Below are 21,842 nucleotides of genomic sequence, written 5' to 3' on the forward strand. Positions count from 1 at the left end.
TCTTGGTTCGCCTTCCACCAATCTCCCGATTGTATCGCCGTGCGATGTGTAGCGTAGATGTGGAGTTAATCCGCGTCACGGGCTAGCAGCTTCTCGTAATCGTTTCCAGCAATTTCCTCGCTGCTTGAGTTTAGCCGACAATGATGGCCGACGTTCCGCCGAGCAATGACCGGAAGCGGTAGAAAACGAAGAAAATAAAACGAGGAAACGGGAAGAAAGAAACGAAATAAGGATAAGAAAGCTTGCTTGATTGGTACTTTTCTGTTATTATACTGGTTATTAATGATTTTCTTTATATCCACTGGCAGCTCTTTATTAGTGGGTTTTTTTTCTCCGTTGCTGGATCCTTGGAAAAATAAAAACTCCATCTCCAGTCCTTGGCGAACAACGGTTTTGAACAGGTTTATATTTTGCCCTTCCCCGTTGGTACTCATTACGTTCAACGCGTTCGATTCGGTTCGGTTTGACCTCGTTCCCTCTCCCTCAACCCACCCACGCGAACCGAGTGGCATGATTGCTGATTTTCTTTCATCGTCCATTTGGCTTGTCCGGGAAGCTTCCGTGAGCTTCACGTACTTTACACATCCACTGGCAGAGGAGCTGTCGGTAATTGACCTTTTCGCGTTTAATCATCGTTCGTTTGCGAGATAATGGTTTTTCGAGGAGTGCTCTCCGAGCCACACGAATCCAGCTGGCAACGGGACGCGGGGGTCGGGCTAACGATTTGATTCGGACGATAAGAAAGAGCCAGAAGAGGAGCTAGAGTTCAGGAGTGAATTCAGTGGAAATTATTTCCGTTTAATCTTTAAAGTTGTAACGCTTGCCGGAAAGTAGAAGGCGGAAACGCTTGAATCATTCGAGTACTAAATAACATGGAACAACGGGGAAACTAGAAAAATCCATTAAAGCTACTTCCACGTGCTTTAATGAGACCCTCGCCAGAAGCTTATGACACCATTCCGGTGAACCAGTTTCTAAAGCCACTCTAGCTGCATCAGACGAGAAGTATCTTGGAATGAAAAAGTGTGGAATAAGTATGTATATATTCTGTCATTTCTCATCATCTTCTCCATCATCCCCATGGTTCGGTCCATCAGGAGGACAAAAACAATGACTAGAGCAGGAACAGGAAAATGTCATCAGTTCCTCACCCTCTCTCCCACGATCCACCGTTCCCTGCATTACGCAGACAGCGACCGATGATGGATCGGATGTCGCATCCGTTCGCCGGAGGTGTCGTGGTTGTATGGAATCGCTCCCTACATCATCCGGCGCCCCGCAGGGAAACATGACGGATGCTGTGCGTTTCCTGCACTCTCGCCATCTTGGCCCCGTCATTCCGATTTCCGGTCCCGGGGCTAATATCTCTCCCTAGGCATGCGGCTGCCGATGGGTAGGTTAATTGAATCTTCGCTACAATTCTCTCCCCCCGCCACGGGGAGTACTGACACTCCACCTCAGCTTGTTTGCCCCCCCCTTTGCCCGGGAACCCATCCAACTATCCACCGGTGGGAAGTGCAGCATCACAAATAGCTTCGGTGGGCCTTTCCCTACCCAGGAACGTACACAAAACAAAATCAAAGACCTTTTCTCTCTCCCTCCCTATTGGCCGTTCATTAGGTTAGTAGTGGGCCGGGCTTTGAGCTTTGTGCAGTTGAAATTCAATTTCCACTAATAACAAGGGACACCTCAACCGGGGGGGAGGCACCCAATCAATTGCTAATGCACCCACCCGGGGGAGAGTTGGTGGTGGGCTTAAGGGAAATGGTCGTCCATTCTTTGCTGCTTCAAAGCCCGGCCTTGATGGGAACAACAAAGTTTCGCAGTTGAGTCTACAGTGAGGTACGAACTAGGTGGTAGGGGATAAACTCGGGCACTCGACAAAAGAACAGAAAATGGTAACCTGGCAACTCCCCTTTGGCCGTTAGGCAAAGCAAATCCTTTTAAAAATCAATTATTTTACCACCACCCCCGCGGGAGGGGCGGGAGTTTCACCCGGGATAAACTGATAAACAAACACACGACGAGCCGGCGCGTACAGGTTGTCATTCGATACTGACTACATGTATTTCTCCTCATAAGCCATAAACAGTCGGGGTGTGTCCATTTGGTTTGTTTCCTTGTTTGTTGGTTTGATTAGTTTGTTTTGATGCTTGCCTGCAACTCCAGCGCCCGGGGCGGACAAGAGGGTTTAAGCTTTTATCGCCCCTGCTTTCAACCGGTGAACGATACGATTGATTAGATTTAGTGTTCGCTTTTCATCGCGCGCCCCCCGTGTAGCACCTTTTCGTCGGCATGCCTACCTTTTGCCGTCAACTAGGCTTTCCTCCTATCCTTCCTGGTTGTTTCTTGTTTTTCATTATCCTCCTAGCTTGCCCCATCCCTTACTAATTGGTTTGTATTGGTTTTCGTTTGTCGTAATTTAAATAAAGCATAGCATTACTCAAAGTTTTCGTTAACTATTGGGTGTTATTGTATAACTTATTGTTTGCTCTTAAACGTTTGCCACAGTTCCCGGTCACCATTTAAAAAGAATGGATTACTTTTGCCTGAACATTTTCTTCGATTGCAAATCAAATCGATACAAAACAAACACCATAAAACATGTCATTATATCCCTCTTCCCAGGAAAACAAAATGTAAAACTATGGAAAAACAATCTAATGTGTAAAGATTAAATTGTCTCGTATGTTCTTGTTTTTTTTAGTTAAAACATGTACTTTATTTCGAAAAACGATTGAAAACAGGCATTTATTCGGAAAAATTTGTGGGGAAGGGGAAAGGGATGTCCGTACAGGCGTACAGTAACGAGTAAGTTCCGGAGCGTAGGAATGCTGTATGATTCGAAAACGCTTCATTACATTTCTTTATTTTTTTTTGCGGTTCCTGTTGCTGTTGTGCTGCTTTTTTTCGGGCAGGCGCGAGTTTGCGTTTTTGGTTGGTTAATTACAAGAAAAAGAAAAGAGAGAAGACAACACAGCCAGTAGAAAAATGTAGAAATCCAGCGAAAGCGCGCTTTGTTTTAGGAAAGACTTTCCTTACCATTTTAAGCTTGTTTGCTTAGTTGTATGATTTTGTATGTTTTTTGTTTGTTTGTTTAATGTTCTTCTTTTACTAATGCTTGAAGTTTGTTTCGTTTGTGTACCTGAATGCAGTAATGCTCTGTTCTTAATAGAAAATGAAAACATTCCACGAACGAGTGACAAATCTTTTTTTTTGCTCGCTTATCGCAGGTTATGCACTCTATTTATGATTTTAGTTCACAAAAGGGACTCCGGTGGAGTTTTGGATGCGATTAGTTGTCTCTGGTTTTTTTTTGTTTGTTTGTTACTTCTTTTGGTTTTGCATATTCGCGGTTGACGCTAGCGGTTTACTATTTAGTTACGTTCACACTCCCACACTGCTTACACATACCAACACTAGCAAAATGTTTCGTTTGTTTATCCCTCCTCACACGAAGCTCCACAGTACAATCTCGAATGGAATTTTACACATTTAGAGTGAAGAGAGTGTTTTTCGTTATAGCTGTATGGGTGTGTGCTTTTTTTTTTGTTTAGCTGGGTTTTTTTCTTTTCCAGGAAATGTATCCTGCTGATGCCGGCGTGTTTTCGCTCTGCTAAGTGCTGCCAACTATCGCACCGTCAAATGACTTGCCCTGTCTCAAACGGGAATAAGGGAAATGTTTATCTTTTTTTTTTCTTCTTTTTGCCAGCATCGGGAAAAGGGTATACTGGGGGAAAATATGTTTGCAGTTGCTGCTGCCGCACGCTCATATTATGTTTCTTTGTGCTAGTAGACACCAGTTAAACTTGTGCAAAAATGAATATTTTGTCTTCTCTTGTTTTTTTTCTTTCGTTTACCTTAGTATGAGTTTGCTCTCGAATTTGACATCTAGTATTATCTTTTCATTGTTTCTTTACTGCTTTGTTTTGCTTTCGTACGTGAGTGCATATTTTCCACCGCAGCGTTGTTTTCTAATTGCGTTTTCGCTCGTGACTGTAGGTCGTTTTTTTTCTCTTCTCATTCCATCTCCGGCTGCCTCTCATCCAGCTTTACACTCTATGTTTACACTCTACTTTTTTTCTGCTTAATATAAATGTATCAACAGTAGTGCTCTTAGTTTCAATCTTCGTCCTCCTCTCTGGTGCAGGTTTCTGTTGTTGTTGATGATTACCGTTGGATCTGACTACAATGTTACTTATAAACGTCGGGTGGCTGCTGTTGGATGAGGTGGATGTATTTTAAATGTGGTTATTCGTTTTCGTTTCCATGGGTTTCATTCGGTTTCTACAAAGCTCTATGCGCGGTCGCGGCGGTCCATTTCTCATATCATTGGGGGAACAAATGCACCTTTCGTAAACGAGCGAAGGGAACGGACCGAAATCGAAGCAAATGGTAGTAGTACGCAGCCACAGGCAGCTCTTACATGATACAAAAGTTAGACTAGATTAATGTATTAAACAATCAAACGATCTTGCTTGGAGCATGGCGCTCATTGCTGAAAAAATATTTACATCAAACAAGTGGACTCAAATAATGCTATACACTTGGACTAGTACACCGGCAACTTCCAAGCGCCGAATTACGGGCGCACGGTTCAAAACAATGTCATTGTCAAAACCCAACGTAGTCATTGGGGGTTTAAAACGAAAATTAAACATTACCCACACGCCAAAGGTCGGTATTTCTTGTTTGATTTTTTCTTTCTTTGATGAGGGGCGCGCAAAAATTGGACGTTAATTTTATAACTTCGTCATCACTCAATCATCGCCGTCGACCAAAGCTCGTTAACTTCTCCGTTAGTCCAGAGAGAGAAGAGGGATGGAACCCTGCGAACGATGTGTATGCATATTTCTTTTTAAAAAAATATGAAACACACTATGGAAAATGGAACAATCAAATCAGCTTTTCTTAAGCTCTTCTCGACGTGCACCACCACAAGGGTATTCGCACCGACAGGATCGACGGCCAAGTGGCCACAATTTACAAAATGGCCACCATAATCCGATTACAGTTAACTGCTCTGGGCGAATAAAGAAAAAATCCATTTGGTATGTTCCGCTCTTCAATCTTCTGCGGTGTGGTGAAGTCTTTTTTACAGAGTTATTATTATGAGTAAAATCAATGGCAATCAACAAAATGTAGCAGAAAAGGAGCCGTTCCTCACAGATGTTTACCCTCGCGAAAAAAAAAACTGGCACCCATCGGAAGGAAGGCCCGATTCCATGGGGGGAGGAACGCGCTTGGCAAATAATCACGGTCCATTTTCGCAGTTCCGCTGATTCATGACGATGATATACTTCGGCGGTGCGGTCTTATGCGCCGGGTGGTTCGGAGGGTGGGAGGCCAAAAGTGCGCAATGATGGCTATCGTCCGTCGTCGTAAGGATACTTTCGCATTTCGCGCGATGATTTGTTTGGTTCGCTTCATTGCGCTTGATTGGGTGCGCTCGCGTATTATTTTGCTTCGGCGAAATGACGGGGCCGTTTTATTTTCCTAAACAGCGAGCGCCAACCACATCCTCCCCCTTACCCTCACGATGGGTAGAATTTCTGAGTTAGGGGTTGTTTTTTTGTTTCGAAGAAGTACTCACTCCGAAAGTCGGGCTGCGTTTTCATGCGCTGACAAAACAAACGCCAAAAACCATACATGCTTTTCTAGGCAATTTTCTACTTTTTGGGATATTCTAAGGAGCCAGCATTGTTCATAACGATTTACATTTAAAACATGTTTTAAGAAAAGAAAAACATATTATTTGTATGTAACATTCGTAAAATAATGAAATGAAACAAACAAAAATACAAGTGTACTTTACACAATAGCATACAGATCAGAGTATGGAAATTTTGGCATTTTTATGTCAATGCTCCGTTTACGAATATATAAATATTAATGAACTACGTCCTTCAGGCCGCGCGGAACGAGACAGATAAAAAGTACACAATTATTATTCCCCAGTCACGATCGCCACACACACACACACAGAATTCCGAGCGCCAAAACGAAATGACTTTCTTTTCTCCGGGGCCCAAGAAAACACCCACGCTGCTTCGAAAGGAGTCATTTTGTTTAGCAAGCAGTCACTGTGGCAGAACGCATGCCGTTTCTTTTGTACCTCGAAATATATTGACAGCGAGTGTGCGACAGTCTGGAGCGCCGTGGTGGCGGAATAAAGCAATTGTATATGATTTTCCACCATTTTCCTCCCGTTGGGTGCGTGTGGATGCGGTACATTTGCGCTTATTTTCTCCCAACCGAAGATATTTTCTTCCCATTGCTACCGCAGCTGGAAAAGGAAAACAAAAATTTGGTCTTTATTTTTCCATTGAAATGATTCGAATTCTTAGAATCCTTTTTACGTCCTTCGGTTCTGTTCGTCCGATTAATCGAGATAACAGCCGCTGGCAGGCTTTTGCCGACAGCCTACACACTGCTACGTGGAATGTGTTTTTCACGGCCTTCTGGCCATCACTTGGCGGTGCAGCCCAAAACACTTTTCCTTTCGTGTGGCTGGCACCCGTCCAAACAAGTACCGACTCACGGAGAGCGAAAAGAGGATAGGGAAAACATATGTTTTCACCCTGGGACGACAGTTTGGTCTGGTATTGATGTTCTTCATTCGCTCATTACATGTAATGCCACGATTATCACCACGTTTCGCCGCTGATAAATATCATTCTGATCGATAACGGAGCAATCGGATACCATGGTGCCATTATTTTGTTCCTTTTTCTTCCTTCGCAGGATCCACCCCTCGCCTTCCAACTCACGCAACTAAAGCGATGCTTCGACGAGATGCTTTAAAAGTTTCGATCCTTCATTTAATTCTTCGACACGAAAAGGAAAAACACGTCCACGGTAGGCCCCTTATCGTGTGGCTCGTCCCAGAAACAATTGCGTTCTTTTGTTGATGCCGTTCGAACGTTTACCCTAGATAAGATCATAGCTCTTGTAGAGAGGCATTTTATACCTTTCGATTGACGTACGCTGAAATGTTGTGTACGTGCGTCTGTGATGTTGAATGTGGTGAAGATGTGGAGGGAACAAATTTGTTGTCCTTTCCCCACCATCGACGCACAAACACGCACATACACATAGTTAGTCAGTTTTCTGTATCAAATTCTCATCAATATATCATTACACCGTTGCTCTATCGCCATCATCGTCATCATCATCGTCATGAGCAGCAGCAGCTTTTGGTTGGTTGGTTGGTTGAACGCTTGCTGGGGCAGGAGACGAAAGGTGCCATGACAGCGAAATGGTACGCATAAACTCCCTAACGGACGTCTAACGTCTTCAGCCACCGACCACGGTTTCTCTCTCCTTCCACCCGAAACTTAACGGCCATCAAGGGGTAACGGTTGCATATCAAATGCTTGCGTGTATGTGTGTGCCATGCGCGTCTCCGCGTAGAACACCGAGCGTATAAGCAGTACGGCAAAATTGTACCAATTTTACAATCCCCATCCTCCATCCCGGTGTACATGGGGGGGGGGAGGATTTTTACCCTAATAGCTTATAAGGAATCAGATTGTGTGCAGTTAAATGTTTCTTTCTCCCCCCCCCCCCCCCCCCCCCCATGCTCCTCTTCCCTCTATCGATCGCTCGTCGTCGTTTCGTAGCAGCAGGTTATGCGAGGAGGGATAAAGCAGCAGCAGGATCGCCGCACACAGGGCAGGGATAAGACAAGAGGGAACGATTCTAAGCATCTAAGAGAACAGTATCCGCTCCCGCACGTTGATCGGTTGTTTCGGACGCATTTCTGAGTGTTTGAGTTCTCGCGACGCCCACCCAGCAGTTTCGGCCCATTGTCGTAGGCATTCCTTCTGGTGCGAGTCGCGCGCACTGGTCTATCATTTTGTATGATGTTCGATCGTTTTGCTTCGCTAATTTCTTCTAAATATATATATATATGTGTGTGTGTATATATATCTATCTTTTATATATAGTACTTCATCTCTTCTTTTAATTATGCTTTGCTTCGCCTCGTCGCATTTCATCATTTCACAATAATCTATCGTTTTGCTCCTGGATTGTTTTACTTTTTCCCGACTCTTCTTCATCCCTTATATTTATTTCTTGTTCTTTCTTCACTTTTTTCCGCTTAGCCAGTGCTGTATGCCACCGAGAATGAATGTTGCTTCACTGTACGAATTTCTCCGCATTGTATGTTTCTGTCCGCTCGTTTGATCGTGTTTCGTGCGCTACGATGTGTTGTTGTGTGCAACGACAATTGAAAAACAAAAAAAACAAGAATGATTGTATGGTGTCTTATGTATGGCAATGATGGGTCCGGTACGCAAACGGCCCGCCTTAGGGTGCCAGCATCTTGGAAAGTTCCTCATCCTGCAGGCAACCCTTGAGGAACTCGTCCTGCGTCAGCTGACCGTCGTTATTTTCATCCATCTTGGCGAAGATGTTTTTCGCGCGCTCCTCCGCCGAGTCGGCCGGTTTGTTCGACGAACACGCGCCCAGCATGTCATATATTGCCTGTGGTGAGGGAGAACAAAAACACAGAGAAAGAAGGGGAGAAGGAAAACGTTAGAACATTAGCTTTGTTGTTGTTTTTCGTTGTATGTTTATGACATCATCTAAAAATTTGCTTTTGAAAGGACCATTTCCATAAGAGACGTTGGCGTAAGGTTTTACTTCTGCTTCGAATGCTGCCGCTATCAATCAACTTCCAACTTTTGAATTCGCCCAAACGGTGTTGACCTTTGCGCGGCTAAAGCCGCCCGTTACGGCGACCGAAAGTCAAATGTTCGACATCGAAAACACTATCAGCCCGGTGTTCGCCGATCATCAATCATGGTCGCCATTCGTTCGGTCGTAAGGCAAAATGCTTGGAAGTCATCGAACTGAGCACCCTCTTGTCCTACGGTCGGTCAAGCCTATGGGATGGTAGTCGTGGCGTTCGCGAAACTTTTCTTAACCATTCAACCGCAACCAGTTTCCAGTTGATCCTCCCGGCCCAAAGTCGCGAAAAGTGATGAAAATGAAAGCAAGCGTGCGCAGTACATCATCATCTCCCACCGCTCTCGAATGGCATGTCGGAAAATGTTGCCAAAAGTTTTCCCTAACATCCATAACGTTCACCCGACTGCACTTGACGTTGGCGCCCGTGTCTGAGAAGATGATGCCTTGGGACGTTCCGTGTGAAGCAAGGGAAAAGTATGACTCGATATCGAAGCGTAAGCCCAAAGTGCATTCGTTTGGAGCGGATTTAAAGTGATTTTGAGTAGCAAAAAAGGAGAAATGATGAACGTAGCAAGGAAGCTTATATGTCGTCTCTTGATATGCCCCTCTTATCAGAGGATAACCAATATAATATAGTTCAAGTGAATGGAACTAAAGCCACCAATTGTAGGCAGCCGGGTATAACATTCCTCGCGTGGAAACACGGAAAACCACCGACATGCAGGAAGCACAATTTGATTCGTTGCTAACGGTGCCGATTACCAGCCGGAATGTCGACTTACACGCAGATTATCCCTGCCGGGATAACCACGTAGGGTACCATCGTACACCAATCGATTGGTCGCGTCGTCGTCGTCGTCGCGAGTTGATGGTTTGACATAAAGCATATCCAAACTGGCATAATATCGCGTTCCGTGATTCCCACGGCGTGAGATTCCAAAAATAGGGAAAAGGTATTGATTTTTTGAAATTATTTTTACGCCCTAAGGTAACCAGCGGGCATGTTTTAACGTGTCCAAAATAAACCGAACCCCCCTCCAAAATCCTTTCCGGCAAAAAAAAAAACAAAAACAATGGGATCACTTTCACGAATCATTCACGGAAAACGCTCAAGATTCCGTACATGTGCGCAAAAAACCAGGTCGATATGTGCTGATGTGTGCAAGTTGCACGGAAAATATTGAGGGGCGCTGGAGGATAGGAGGTGGCCGGGTTCCGGGCACGCCAAAACGAGAACCATGATTTATGATCGCTGTTTGTCTTAATTACAGCGCTGCGAAGTGGGGCTATAAGCGAGTGGCAGGCAACCGGTAGTGGGGAACGCCCCACTCGACGTTCATGCCGCTACAATACTTGCATATGTTGTACTTTATAAAAGGGCTTTTTGCAATAAATTTTCATCGTCTTCATCGATACACGTCTTTGCGGGGGGGAAACGGAAGGAGACTGTGACGTACCGGAACAGTGTGGGTTTGCTAAAATGAAGTACATGCTACGAATGTTCCTTCCCGAAGGGAGGTTTCACTTTCCGGAGCCAGCCCGAACTACTGCGGCAAACGAAAAGAGGAGCACGATGTTACAAACCTCCCCTTTTGAGGTCTACAACGCTGAGGGAACAACGCTGGTGGAAGGCGCATTGCTCTAACAACACACAAATAAGTTCTGAGGTTAAATTACAAGCCATTAAAATGTTCGCCGTTCGGAGATTCATCCCTTGAGAGTGCCGACAGATAGACGAATGGATAGGGACCTACACACGTGCGCGTAATGATGACGAACGGGAATACGAGCTGCAGGGCAATGCAACGGACTGGGAGGACACTTTGAAGTGTGCGGGAATGCGATCAGTTTCTTCTCAGAAGACATGCTCACTGACGCTCAAGGCCTATGTACAGTTGGTGATGTCAGAATTCGCTATAACTAAGTTAAATAACGACTGATCATAATTCAAAGACACTCCACAAAAATTCCAAGTAAATGAAGATATCATAAAGGCATTTAAAATCTTGATTTGTTTGCGTGCTTTTGTGCAGTATTTCATCGGTTGGAAAACACGTACCAGGCATGCATTGGACCTACCCTCCGCATTCCACTAATTGGATGAGATGGCACACAGTTAGCAAGAACCACGAGGCAAACGTAAGTAAAGTGCTTTTATTTGACTACCAGCCTCATTCGTTTTAAAAAGTAATTTCCTACGCTCGTTTGCTCGAAAGCATTTATGTACGGCCAGTCACGCAACCGAGCGTGCAAAATCCGGGAGAGTACTTGCCGATTGATCGTATGGATTAAGTTGTTGTCCTCAGTGGTGATAATAGATTTCAACGGTCTTCCCTTTCCGTTGAGGGTAACATTTATTATCAAATTATTATTTCAGTAAGCTGATAACGAATCAACAACACTAACTTATGGATCTCCTGAACGTTCTGAGGAGAAGATGGTATCAAACATCTAGACAATCAGGTGAATCTATAAATCAAAACACACTCCCAAGAAAAAGGCGCCATTTTGTTTTCTATTCCATGATGGGGTTAATAGTGCCAACAAGGCGTGTGTTTGTGTTTTCTTCCAAAGGCCAACCGCAATTTAATGAGTTTCTGAACATCCGGCTAGCGTCACAGTGTGAGTAACGATTGATTTTATTTCTCATTCTAGCTAACTATTCCGATATACCTAAGGTGTTAATGGTGATACGATCGTTAATGGTAAACGATAAAAGACAGATGAGTACAGTCAGCACCAAGCGCCAACGTATGTCATTGGACCATTCTACAGGGATTAATTTACATTTGATAAAGATCGCAGTTCGTGAGACGTCATAAAATGAACAGTCCTTTTCCAATTGAAAATAACGACTTTGTCAACCCGTGTGACGGCAGAAGCGCCATATTACGCGTGGAAAAACAAACCCCAAAAAAGTTTTCATTCCCTTCGAAAAGGGATAGATTCGTTCCGCACAAGCACGTAGAGAATACTCCGCCGGTTGAACCAATCATGGTGGTGCTGTCGTGAAATTCTCCTTCAACCCATCCCCTCTAGGGCCACCGTGCAGAATTGGCCTCAGAAGGGTCCACTCAGTGGCGAAGCTTTTTTTTTCGACAGTTCACAGTTGATTTTATTCCATACTCTCATTTTACCATTTCCTGGTAGGTGATCCGGAGGAGGAGGACCGCCGGAACGGAGGCAACAGAAATGGGACCCCGACATGCCGACATGCTATCTCGCATGGCCGGTGCAATTACAGCCCGTTAGCCTCGGGGTTTTGGTTCTCGGTCCATTTTGCGAATGAGAGTTGTAGCGGATGCCCCCGCCATCCACCGGACCGGCAACGGCGGATCGCCCTCCGATTGAACGAATGTCTCCGTAGTCGAAACTGAAAAATTGAGGTTAGCCCACAGAAGAAACGATCGGGAGAAGTGGGAGGACTGGCGGTTGTGGAGTTTTCGAAAGGGATAAACCCTCACGCCCTTAGGGCAATCTGTGTTTGTTCGCAGTTCAACGAGTTCATGTATGTGTCCAGCGATAGGAGGTTGATGATTTCGGTAAGATGTTCGAAGATTTCCTCTCATCCCGTCTTAAACCGAACCAAAAGTTGCCGGATGGTTTAGAAGAATACATTTGAGTCGCTTTCAAAGTTCATTAATTCCTTGAAACACTCTAAAATAATATTGAAACTTTGAAATAAGATGATCTCAAAAATATATACATGTTGCAAACAGTAAGCTACAAAAAGTAAGCGACCTGTTCAAGAGTGAAACACGTAAAATTATGTATGAAAAATGTTTACCAGCCTCTAGCAGATACCATTACGTAAATTGGCAACAATCAATACATATCCCCACAAGTTCAACGATCTTGCAGAAGAAACAAGATATCGGACCTTTTTCCCATCGGCTTTGTCCCGTCAATCTGTGTATCTTTCCAATACTGGAAGCATATTAAAAGTAATGTTGTTCCCCATAAGAAGCATAAGCTCTCGACAAAAAGTTATGTGGAATGTGGAAAAATGTTTACACAAAAAATACCGAGTAACGAAAGGGTTTGGGTTCTGTTTATTTAGTACCCGGTAGCCTGTGGCTATACATCGGTGCGTATTTTATTTATCAATATTGATTTTGTTTTTCCTTTCAACATGCAACAGGACGACTGATTTGACAGAATTATATGGTATTGTAAACATTTTCTCGAACATTTCACGGGAAATATAATTTCAAGCCGAACATAACAATATTTAATTCAATCTCCGTGTCCGCTCGCTACAAATGACCAGGCTTTGAAGAGAATTTAATTCCAGCATTCCCTCAAAATCTCTGCACAAAACCCGGGACCCATACGCAATAACCTTTCCCGCGTTCGTTGAAGGTCAACAATAAAAGATTCCATCAACGGAAAGGTAGCAAATGCTTCTTTTTCCAAATCGACAACCCCGAGATGCCGGCACAATAATGCCGGAATGAAATTATCCTTTCCTGCCGGGGGTTGAATTCCGCCGAAAACATTTCTATCCCCGCAGCAAACCACCACCCTGAGTAATGGGTGGAAAGTGAAATCCGCAGAAAATGAATTTCTTTCCCTTACCTGGACAAAGGAATAGGAAGGAAGTTTGTTAGTGCGGCGAAATGAATAGTCCTGGCCCGGGTACGACGAGCCGCAGTCACCCGCGAAGCGATGAATTTCAATGAATCCCATTCGATAACGACCGCGTTCGATTCTGCGTTCGTCAGCAGATGCAGTTAATGGTGAAAAAGTAATAAACTAATGAATATTGTACGATTCCAATCGCGTTCTACTTGGATCTTCGAACGACAGAGCCATCGATCGGACTGAGAATTCTGGTCGTTTGCTTGCTTTAAAAATAAATCTATCACCAACCGTCTGACAAACTGCCAGCTGATGTTTCTTCTTTTCTTTTTACGGCAGCCATGTCTAAAGCAACGAAACCTTTAGGGCCCACACGGAGCAGTGGAAAGTGCTTACATCCGCTTTTCCGCACCAACTTTCCATTTTCCATCGCCTCCAGTCACTAGCTGCTCGGTTTTTCACCGGTCGAGGTGAATAAAAATTTACTTCCCTAGATTCTAGATTTATTTTTTTTCTCTCTTTCCCCTTTCTCCTCTGACCAGCCAGTGAATCTCGTATCTTCTTTCACATCGGCACTCTACAAGGCAACGTCTCGCCTCGGGAAAGCAATCACACAGGACTTACGGAGCGGAAGAAAATTCAATAAAACCCATTTTCTCGCCGTTCATTGCTCATGCTAATGTTATGCTAAAAAGTGCATTCTAGCGTACTCGGAAAGTCGCGCTCAATCCGGGAGCTGGGCCTTACTGCCTGCCACTTGGGGCACGCATTCTTTGTGCAGGCCCTTTAGCCGTGATTGCTTGGGGCTCCCCAGTCCGCGGATCGTGCCCTACGTACTACATTTACAATCGTGCGCTCAAGAAACGAATGCATAAATTTTGTAGCATAATTTTGCACGCTGAAGAAAAACGCGAAAAGGGAAATAGGAATGCATTTCTCCACAAAAAGTTCCTTGGGGGATTGGGAACATAATAACTCTTCTCATCGCTTTCACTCCGAAGCTCATATAGGAAGTGAACAAAGGTGAACAAAAGGTACGAACAATTGTTCGTACTAAAGAAGAAAAAGTAACATGCAACAAAGCATAAACAATTATGTCCAGCAGTTGATTGGGTTTCACCTATTATTCGTTCGTAAAAAAATGTTAAGATGAATATTCCCACTCTTTATTAGGGATACAACAACAACGAAAACAAATCATCGATTGGTGCCAAAGTGTTTCCTCGACTATGTTTGTTAACAACTTTTTTGTTCAGTTCTAATCCCTAACGATCGCATGGCTCCAGGTACCATTCTTGATCGCTTGTTAACTTTTGGAAGTGGTCCTTGAGCAAAACAAAATAGATTGCGGCGTTAACATGCTTACCTGTACTATTTTAGTCATTTCTTGGATGTCTATTACGCCGTTACCGTCCACATCGTACATTCTAAATGCCCATTTTAGCTTCTCTTCCGGTGTGCCGCTTGAGGTTACATCAATAGCTAACAAAAATTCCTGCAAGAAAAATGGAGAAAGAGGTTAATGATGAAGAGAACATTTTGCTATCCGTTTCTTAAATTAATTAGTCGCCAAGTAACGAATCCATCCAGGCGAACATACATCACAACGTTCGCGAGTTGTAAACAAAAACCCCTGGAGGGGGTTGAAAAATAATCCACAGAGAAATGAAAGAATGATTTTAATGTATAATCAGGAGAGAGAAATCCAATTAAACGAATTCGCTTTCCGTTAATTAGAGGCAACCACTCAATTATGCAAATGTTACATCTTCGTTTTGTATCTCTGATTGCTGTTTTCGCACAACGCTACGATGGGGCGAAAAGTGGAAACATCGCTTTGCATACTACTTGGGCCGCTTATGGCCTGCATAATGCGCGAGTCGATTTGTTGTTTGTCAAAAACCAAGCCCGTCCAATTCTTAAGCAACGTTTAAAGCATGCAAACCGAGTGGGTGTGATTCATTTAACCCCTCAACTCCTCGTTCTGGCATCTCTCCGATGGTTGGGCGGAGTGTTGTTTGAAAATCGTTGGCAAGCACAATCGAGCAACGAATCTGTGCAAACACAAACTCCACGACCAAACACTCCGGACGAGCATCAAAGAAGATTTGGAAACGTTCTTCCCGGACGACGTAGCATGGCTTCATCCTTAGCCGAGAGGATCGCCCGTTCTTGCCAGAACGCTCGTTGGTTTTCCACCAGACACACGAAGAAACGTTGATTCGAACACGAATCATCCGTCTGTTGTTTGCCATCGAGGTAATGGGCGGCTTGCGGTTGGTTCCCGGCTGCGACGAAAGGCAACTCAGCGAACCGGAGCGCACCAATGGCCCCTTTCATTTGGTTTTCTTAAATTTTCCGCCTTTCTTCATTCACTCAACCAGGCGTAGCGGTGCCCGCAGTGGTTGTCTGTGTGTCACTTCTTCAATATGCTAATGTGAATGTGCTTTTCTCCCGCATCTCCTCCCCCCACCCACCCGGTGCGGGAACGGAGGATAGTCTTGGCTTTCGTCGTAGATCGACTTTTATTCTCCGAATCCTCGCAATGGGGTAATGTCACGGCCATTCGGAAGCATATTCCAACCGATTGAGATATTTGTATGGGGGGGGGGGGGGGGGGGTGGAGAGGTCGAAAGATCGAGCAAATTTGATGTCAAAGACTGTCGTAGAGAAGAGCTTCGACGTCGTTGCATTGCTGGTTCGGGTTTTCTTTCCGCCGAACCATCGCGCGGTGGTGGAAGATAGATTTTTCCAATTTCCGAACAAAGCGTCATTGAGGGCGAAGCGAACGAGGTAAAGTGAGTTTTCGATGAGATTCGATGGTGTGTTATGCAATTTCGATTTGACGATTGCTTTCTCGCTCCGAAACCGTTATGGTGCCGAGATAAGCTGCCGTCTGTTTAGAGGAGTTTTGTTCTAAGAGTTCAACCTGCGTGTGTGTTGGAAAATAAAAACCCTCTTCTACGACGACGCTAAAGAAAATGCAATTTCTTCTACATCCGGATGAGCCGACAAGTGTGTCAAAGTTCATCCGTTTCCCATATGGTGATATTGGTCGAAACACAACGAATGTGTATCGTGGAAATGTGGAACTCAAACATGAATAACCGGGGCTGTAGTTTGCACACCGCTCACCCGTGTGCACACAGTCTCAAGTTTAACGTTGCATATTTAACATTCACATTGCCGGATCATGGAGCATTCTTTCCCGCCTTACTAACTCATACGCCATACACACCGAACGATGGTAGTTATTCGCATACAACGAGAAGCGGGACGAGAGCAAACAGAACGGTTCACAGGACACGCTCGATACAAGATAGTGTTCTGCCATCTGAACGATTCCTGAGGATTTTCCCACCGACGTGAGAGGCATGCCGTCTGGCAAAGGCTGGTCTCCACCAGATGGTGGCAAGCTTTGAGTATTTATGTTTATATTTTTATGCACACATGCGCCTGCATCGGTGGGGGGAAAATACGGACGGGCTTGAGATATTTCATAAGATCATTCTCATATCGGTACCGACGTTATGTTTTTCCAACGCTCGAATGGCGGTGCACGGTGGCCTCAAGTGCTAGAAAAGGAAACCGAAATAAGCTGGGAAAGTATTAAGCCAACGACAACTAATCCAACACTCCCGCCACACTCCACCGGCCGGTGGGAAAACTTTACTTGTTATGTGTGTAGTTCCATCGGTTAGGTTTATTGACTCACTTCTCTTTCACATTCCACCGGACTGCTGGCAGCGCACCGAGCGAGCGTTGACTGTTGGCCCTGAGGATACGTTCCGGATCGAAATATCCGTCCATTCTATCCGACCAATCTTTTTCACCGGGTGCAGTAGTATCGTTCTGGAACATTTTTCACAAACTACTCAGGTTCGTAGGTTCCACACGAGGTAGATATTTTTTTCCCGCCCGTAAGTACAGGCACCCGGAATGTTCGCAGCTGTGCGCTTCGGCCGTAGGTCGTACACGGAAAATAGTTCGGACAGTTTCGGAGAAGCCCTTTCCCGAGTACGGTGCTGCCGGGAAGTTTTCCTCCCATCTCCCAATGAATATAACTATGTGCCACATACATGACCTGCACGTGAAGAAAAGACACAACAGCGTTCTCACTCGTAGCGAGTGGATTTTTCCCCGTGAATCCTTGAGAGCCCGAAGGCATCTGCAAACATGAGCTACGATGGCTTCTCCTCAGTGAAAGGCAGCTGATTCGTGCTAATGGTGGAACCCGTTTACAAACTATTTGGCCATTTTCATCACATTTGGATCGGGTTTTCCACCCACGCTTTCGGAAGGCAAACAAACACGATGTAAATTTTTGAGACAGTTTCCGATTAAAATATATTAGCTTGAACAGGCACCAAAAAAGGAGGATAAAAAACGAGGAACGTGACTTGACTTTCCCTTCCAACCGACGTCCAATGCAAATTGCCCCCTCTTGTTAGCCGATACACCAGCGTCCTTGTCACCTTACCCTCATCGGGTTTCACAGGCGATATTTGGAACCAAAAACTCTGCACCCACAAAGATCAAGAACTCGTGAGAAAAAAAACGGTAGGCCACAACAACAAACCAACGTGTGTGTGGCGCGTGCTAGTTCGAAAACAAAACGTAACTACGCGAACGGATAACAAGCATGCTCAAGAGGGCATTCTCCCGCTTGTCCCGAGAGCCGTGGTGTCGTCTTGTTGCGAGTGAATTTGGAGAATGACTACACCCATCCATCCATCTTCACCCATGCCCCGCCTTCATTGACACGGTCGACCGAGGAACAAGATATGGAACACGACGCCTCAAAACCCCGGCATGCAGACTGCCGGGTGTGCAGCAGAGATTTCCACTCAGGGGCTTTCCACACCCAGAAAGAAAAAGCCCACCCATACCCTGCGCTGGGCTGGGGGATGACTGCTTATTAGCGTCGAGTTGTTGGTTGGACCCGATGCGAAACAACGAGGATGAACCTGACTTTTCACGGTGCCTTCTGACACAGAGTCAACCCCCGAAGCGAGTGGGAGAGGACACCACTCTCATGCCTACACCAAGGGCCGTGGGAAAGCTGGCGGAAATAAAAAAAAAATGTGCCCGCTTATTTGCTAAGAGTGTAAAAATGCTCGAGACACTAGAACCTACCTAGCTCTTCTGAACGGCAGAATTCTTTGGCTACTCGAGAACTAAGAAACGAGAGCATGACCGAGAGGAAAAAAGGCATCCATCACAAGGGGAGATAAATGGAGGTGGGTGGAGGTAGGCGGGAGGGCATTTGTTTTCTTTTGTACCATCGCTCCACACGCGGACGTGGTTTCACTTGTTTTGTTTGACTCCTCCGTTCTATTCTGGCCCGTGACTTGTAAAGACCTTTTAGAGCCTTGCTTGTTATTTGTTGTCCAAGGGCTCTAGGTCGCGGCACTAGAAAAACTGTGTAGTACTGGGAAGGCGAATAATAATAAATATGGTATGTGTACGCCATTACGCAGGCAGTTTTGCTTAGTAACATTCCTCTTCGAGTCCTTGCTTGTCGACTTCTGTTAGCGGATGAGTTTTAAAAAATAAACTGCGCATCTACTACTTCGAAGGCACACGAAAGACCAGAGAGAGGGCAGTGAGTCGGTGTAACATTTTGTATTAAATTGAGTGCTCTGCAGGAGGCATCATCATTAGCCCGAATCCAATCCATTCAACACCGCCGTCCGAAAGTCGACAAGTTCCTAAACGAGGTCCCTTTCCCAAAATACCAATGCAAATTTTTCGGGTAAAAAGAAAACTTTTTCCTTATCAGCAACATAGACGAACACCGAGGGAGTGTTGACTTCACCATTATGCCACACGCAACAACACACCAGCCTGGATATGAATGTCCTTATCCGTCAGGCACGGAGGGGCTCATCGGTGAGGACACATCGGTGCCGGGGGGCGGTCAGTACAAAAACTTGCCGGAAATCCTTTTTGAAGCAAATCTCTTTTTTTACCACCACCACCTGTGCCGTAAATTCCCAATCTACGCGGTAAGGAATTTCAATCTTCGGTCGTGTGCTTTTCCGTTTTTTCGGCTGACACAAGCGAAGAGCATGGCACAAAAAAATGGGTCATCCTGAAAGGTCCTCCCTCACCCAGCGCCAGTGAAGTTAACACGCCATTACGATGGCACACCTTTTCCCTTTTTTTTTTTAGTTCGGATGGAAAGAACCTTCGACTTTTCAGGACCGGAGGAGAGTTTTGTTGAATACTGTAGCTTTGTGGAAGATTATAGAACATCAAGAACTAGAAAGTCGCCCATACATAGTCTGACATGGATAACGCACGTGTGCTACTTTGAAATGAAGGCTGATGTAACGCCGGTCAATTTTAATCCATCTTGTGAGCTTTTCCTCCACCTGAACACAACACGGTGAACATGAACATGGTTTCCTAAACCCGTTGAATACATGGAGATAATTAATTTTGCGTACAGATCAATCCCGGGTAGGAAGTATCAATCTCATAGGTACGGTAGGAGAACTTCCTCTCCAGGACGCTTGTTAACTTTATTTTCATTTCATTCATATGCCCAAAAAAGCAACATAGGCTTTAACATGATTTTAAGCATCCACCAGATGTCAATACAAGGCACAGAAAGTAATAAAAGGAAGTAAAACCTTCATTCAAGATGATCGAGCGTATAAAGCTAGTTGTCAAATCATTTGTTAAATTTTAAATCAGCCAAGAAGAAGTTGATTTTTAGCCATAAATCAATACTTTGATAATTTATAAACTCTGAATTATGACACATAATTCAGAGTTTATAAATTATCAAAGTACTTTAATTAAAACTAGTTTTGTGGTGAGATTGCAATACTAATTTAAAAAATGATTTTTTTTCTACGTAAAATCTCCTCAAAGTAACACGCTTAAGTTTATCAAAAACAAAATTAACTTTCAATTTTAAGAGATTAAACTAACTAAGTATAACGATTGTAGATGATTATATTTTTATTTAAATAAAATATAATAATAATTATTATTATAAAATAGATGATTATATTTTTATTTAATTAAAATATTTCTTTCATATGCCTAAAAAGCAATATAGGCTTTAACATGATTTTAAGCACCCAAAATATGTCAATACAAGGCACAGAAAGTAATAAAAGAAAGAAAAATTTCATTCAAGATGATCGAGCGTATAAAGGTAGTTGTGAAGTCAAAGGATTTAATCACCCAAGAAGAAGTTGATTAGTAGCCATAAATCAATACAATGTGTCATAGTTTAGAGCTTTATAAATGTTCAAAGTGCTTTAATTAAAACTAGTTTTGTGGTGAGAATAGTTCTTAAAATTAAACTTTTCCTACGCAAAATTCTTATTTATTTAAAATATAATCATCAACACTACAAATGTGTACCATTTTTGATGTTTTTGTTTGCAACATCGTACCGTTTGTCGGGCTGCTAGTTTTCTGGAAAACTAAACGATGGTTTCGCACTGAAACCAATCCCACCTTTCGTGCCGTAGTAAGCAGGCGGGTTAGCGAAGCTTCTTTGCCGGATAAATAAACAATCCTTCCCAAAACCATCCGGCCCGAAAGTCGAAAGGGCTTGGCCTTGGAAAACGCCATTTGAGACGCGACCTCTACACACACACACACACAATCACGTCACCTCCAGCAATCGGTTGTGTGATCTATATTTATGAGCCGCGTTTGTTCCTCAAAGGCCTCTCGAATAAAGCAATAACGCACCAAATGTGCGACGTCAGATTGGGTGACGAACAGCGTGCGTGCGGTTGTTACCGATCCCGAACCTAAACCCTCGCGCACATCGAATCGTGGCCGATCGAAAATGGTACTTTTATACGTTCCAAACTCGAAGAAAATATGTCACGTTACGAGTCCTCTTCCGCTGGGAATATTGCTCCTGTCACCAGAAGACACTCACACACGTAGACCACTCCTGGCTACCGACCTCACCGGGGGGTTCCGCTTCGAAGCTTATCGAAAAGTAATAAAACTTTCCTAATCTGCGATTCAAACAGAGGCCGCTGAAAGGGGACCCGGGAGGAGCGCCATTTCTCGAAAAAGGGAAAAACTGCTTCGTTCCTTCGAGCTCAGACGGTACACGATGTGCCTGTAAAAGTTGCTCTTTGTCACGATCCATTACGAAGCCTCATCCAGCCGGGGGGGAGGGAAAGTGCAAAGAAAATCATTCCCGGCCATGGTTATCATTGGCATGTGCTGGATGAAGCGGATATGCTCATATCCTATATCGTCCTTACAACAAAGTGCTTCACCGTGGAGTCTCATTGGAGACCATCATTTTTGGGCAACCACTTTTGCCGACAAACCCCTGGGAAAACTAACGACAAAACTATTGAGAAACTTGGTAAATTTTGATCAGTAACGGTCAGGAAAGTTAGCAGCAATTGTTTAACATTGGTGAGCGCGTTAGGAATCGATAGCGAGAAAATGAGGAATAATCATTCCATAGAAGATTCTAACGCTGAAATCCAATTATTCGTATCTTCAAATTGGACGTTTTCGGCTTTTGTTTCCTGATTGCGTTTGCAGGTATTTCTTCAATAATTTAT

At 44.3% G+C, this 21,842-nt stretch overlaps 1 protein-coding gene across 1 annotated transcript in view; it reads right to left on the bottom strand.

Annotated features, from left to right (window-relative positions):
* Nucleotides 1–7,979: 7,979 nt before the first annotated feature.
* The window catches only part of LOC131281227 (neuronal calcium sensor 2), an 86,961-nt gene continuing 73,098 nt past the window's right edge, over nucleotides 7,980–21,842 (bottom strand). Inside the window, exons 4-5 of the mRNA XM_058310494.1 lie at nucleotides 14,645–14,773; nucleotides 7,980–8,490 (exon numbers count right to left, since the gene is read on the bottom strand). Coding sequence (XP_058166477.1) covers nucleotides 8,314–8,490; nucleotides 14,645–14,773 — 306 coding nt within the window. The 3' untranslated portion in view covers nucleotides 7,980–8,313. The remainder of the gene's footprint in view (nucleotides 8,491–14,644; nucleotides 14,774–21,842) is intronic.

The sequence above is a fragment of the Anopheles ziemanni genome, chromosome 2 (assembly GCF_943734765.1).
Source record: "Anopheles ziemanni chromosome 2, idAnoZiCoDA_A2_x.2, whole genome shotgun sequence".
NCBI classification, from domain to species: Eukaryota; Metazoa; Arthropoda; class Insecta; order Diptera; family Culicidae; genus Anopheles; species Anopheles ziemanni.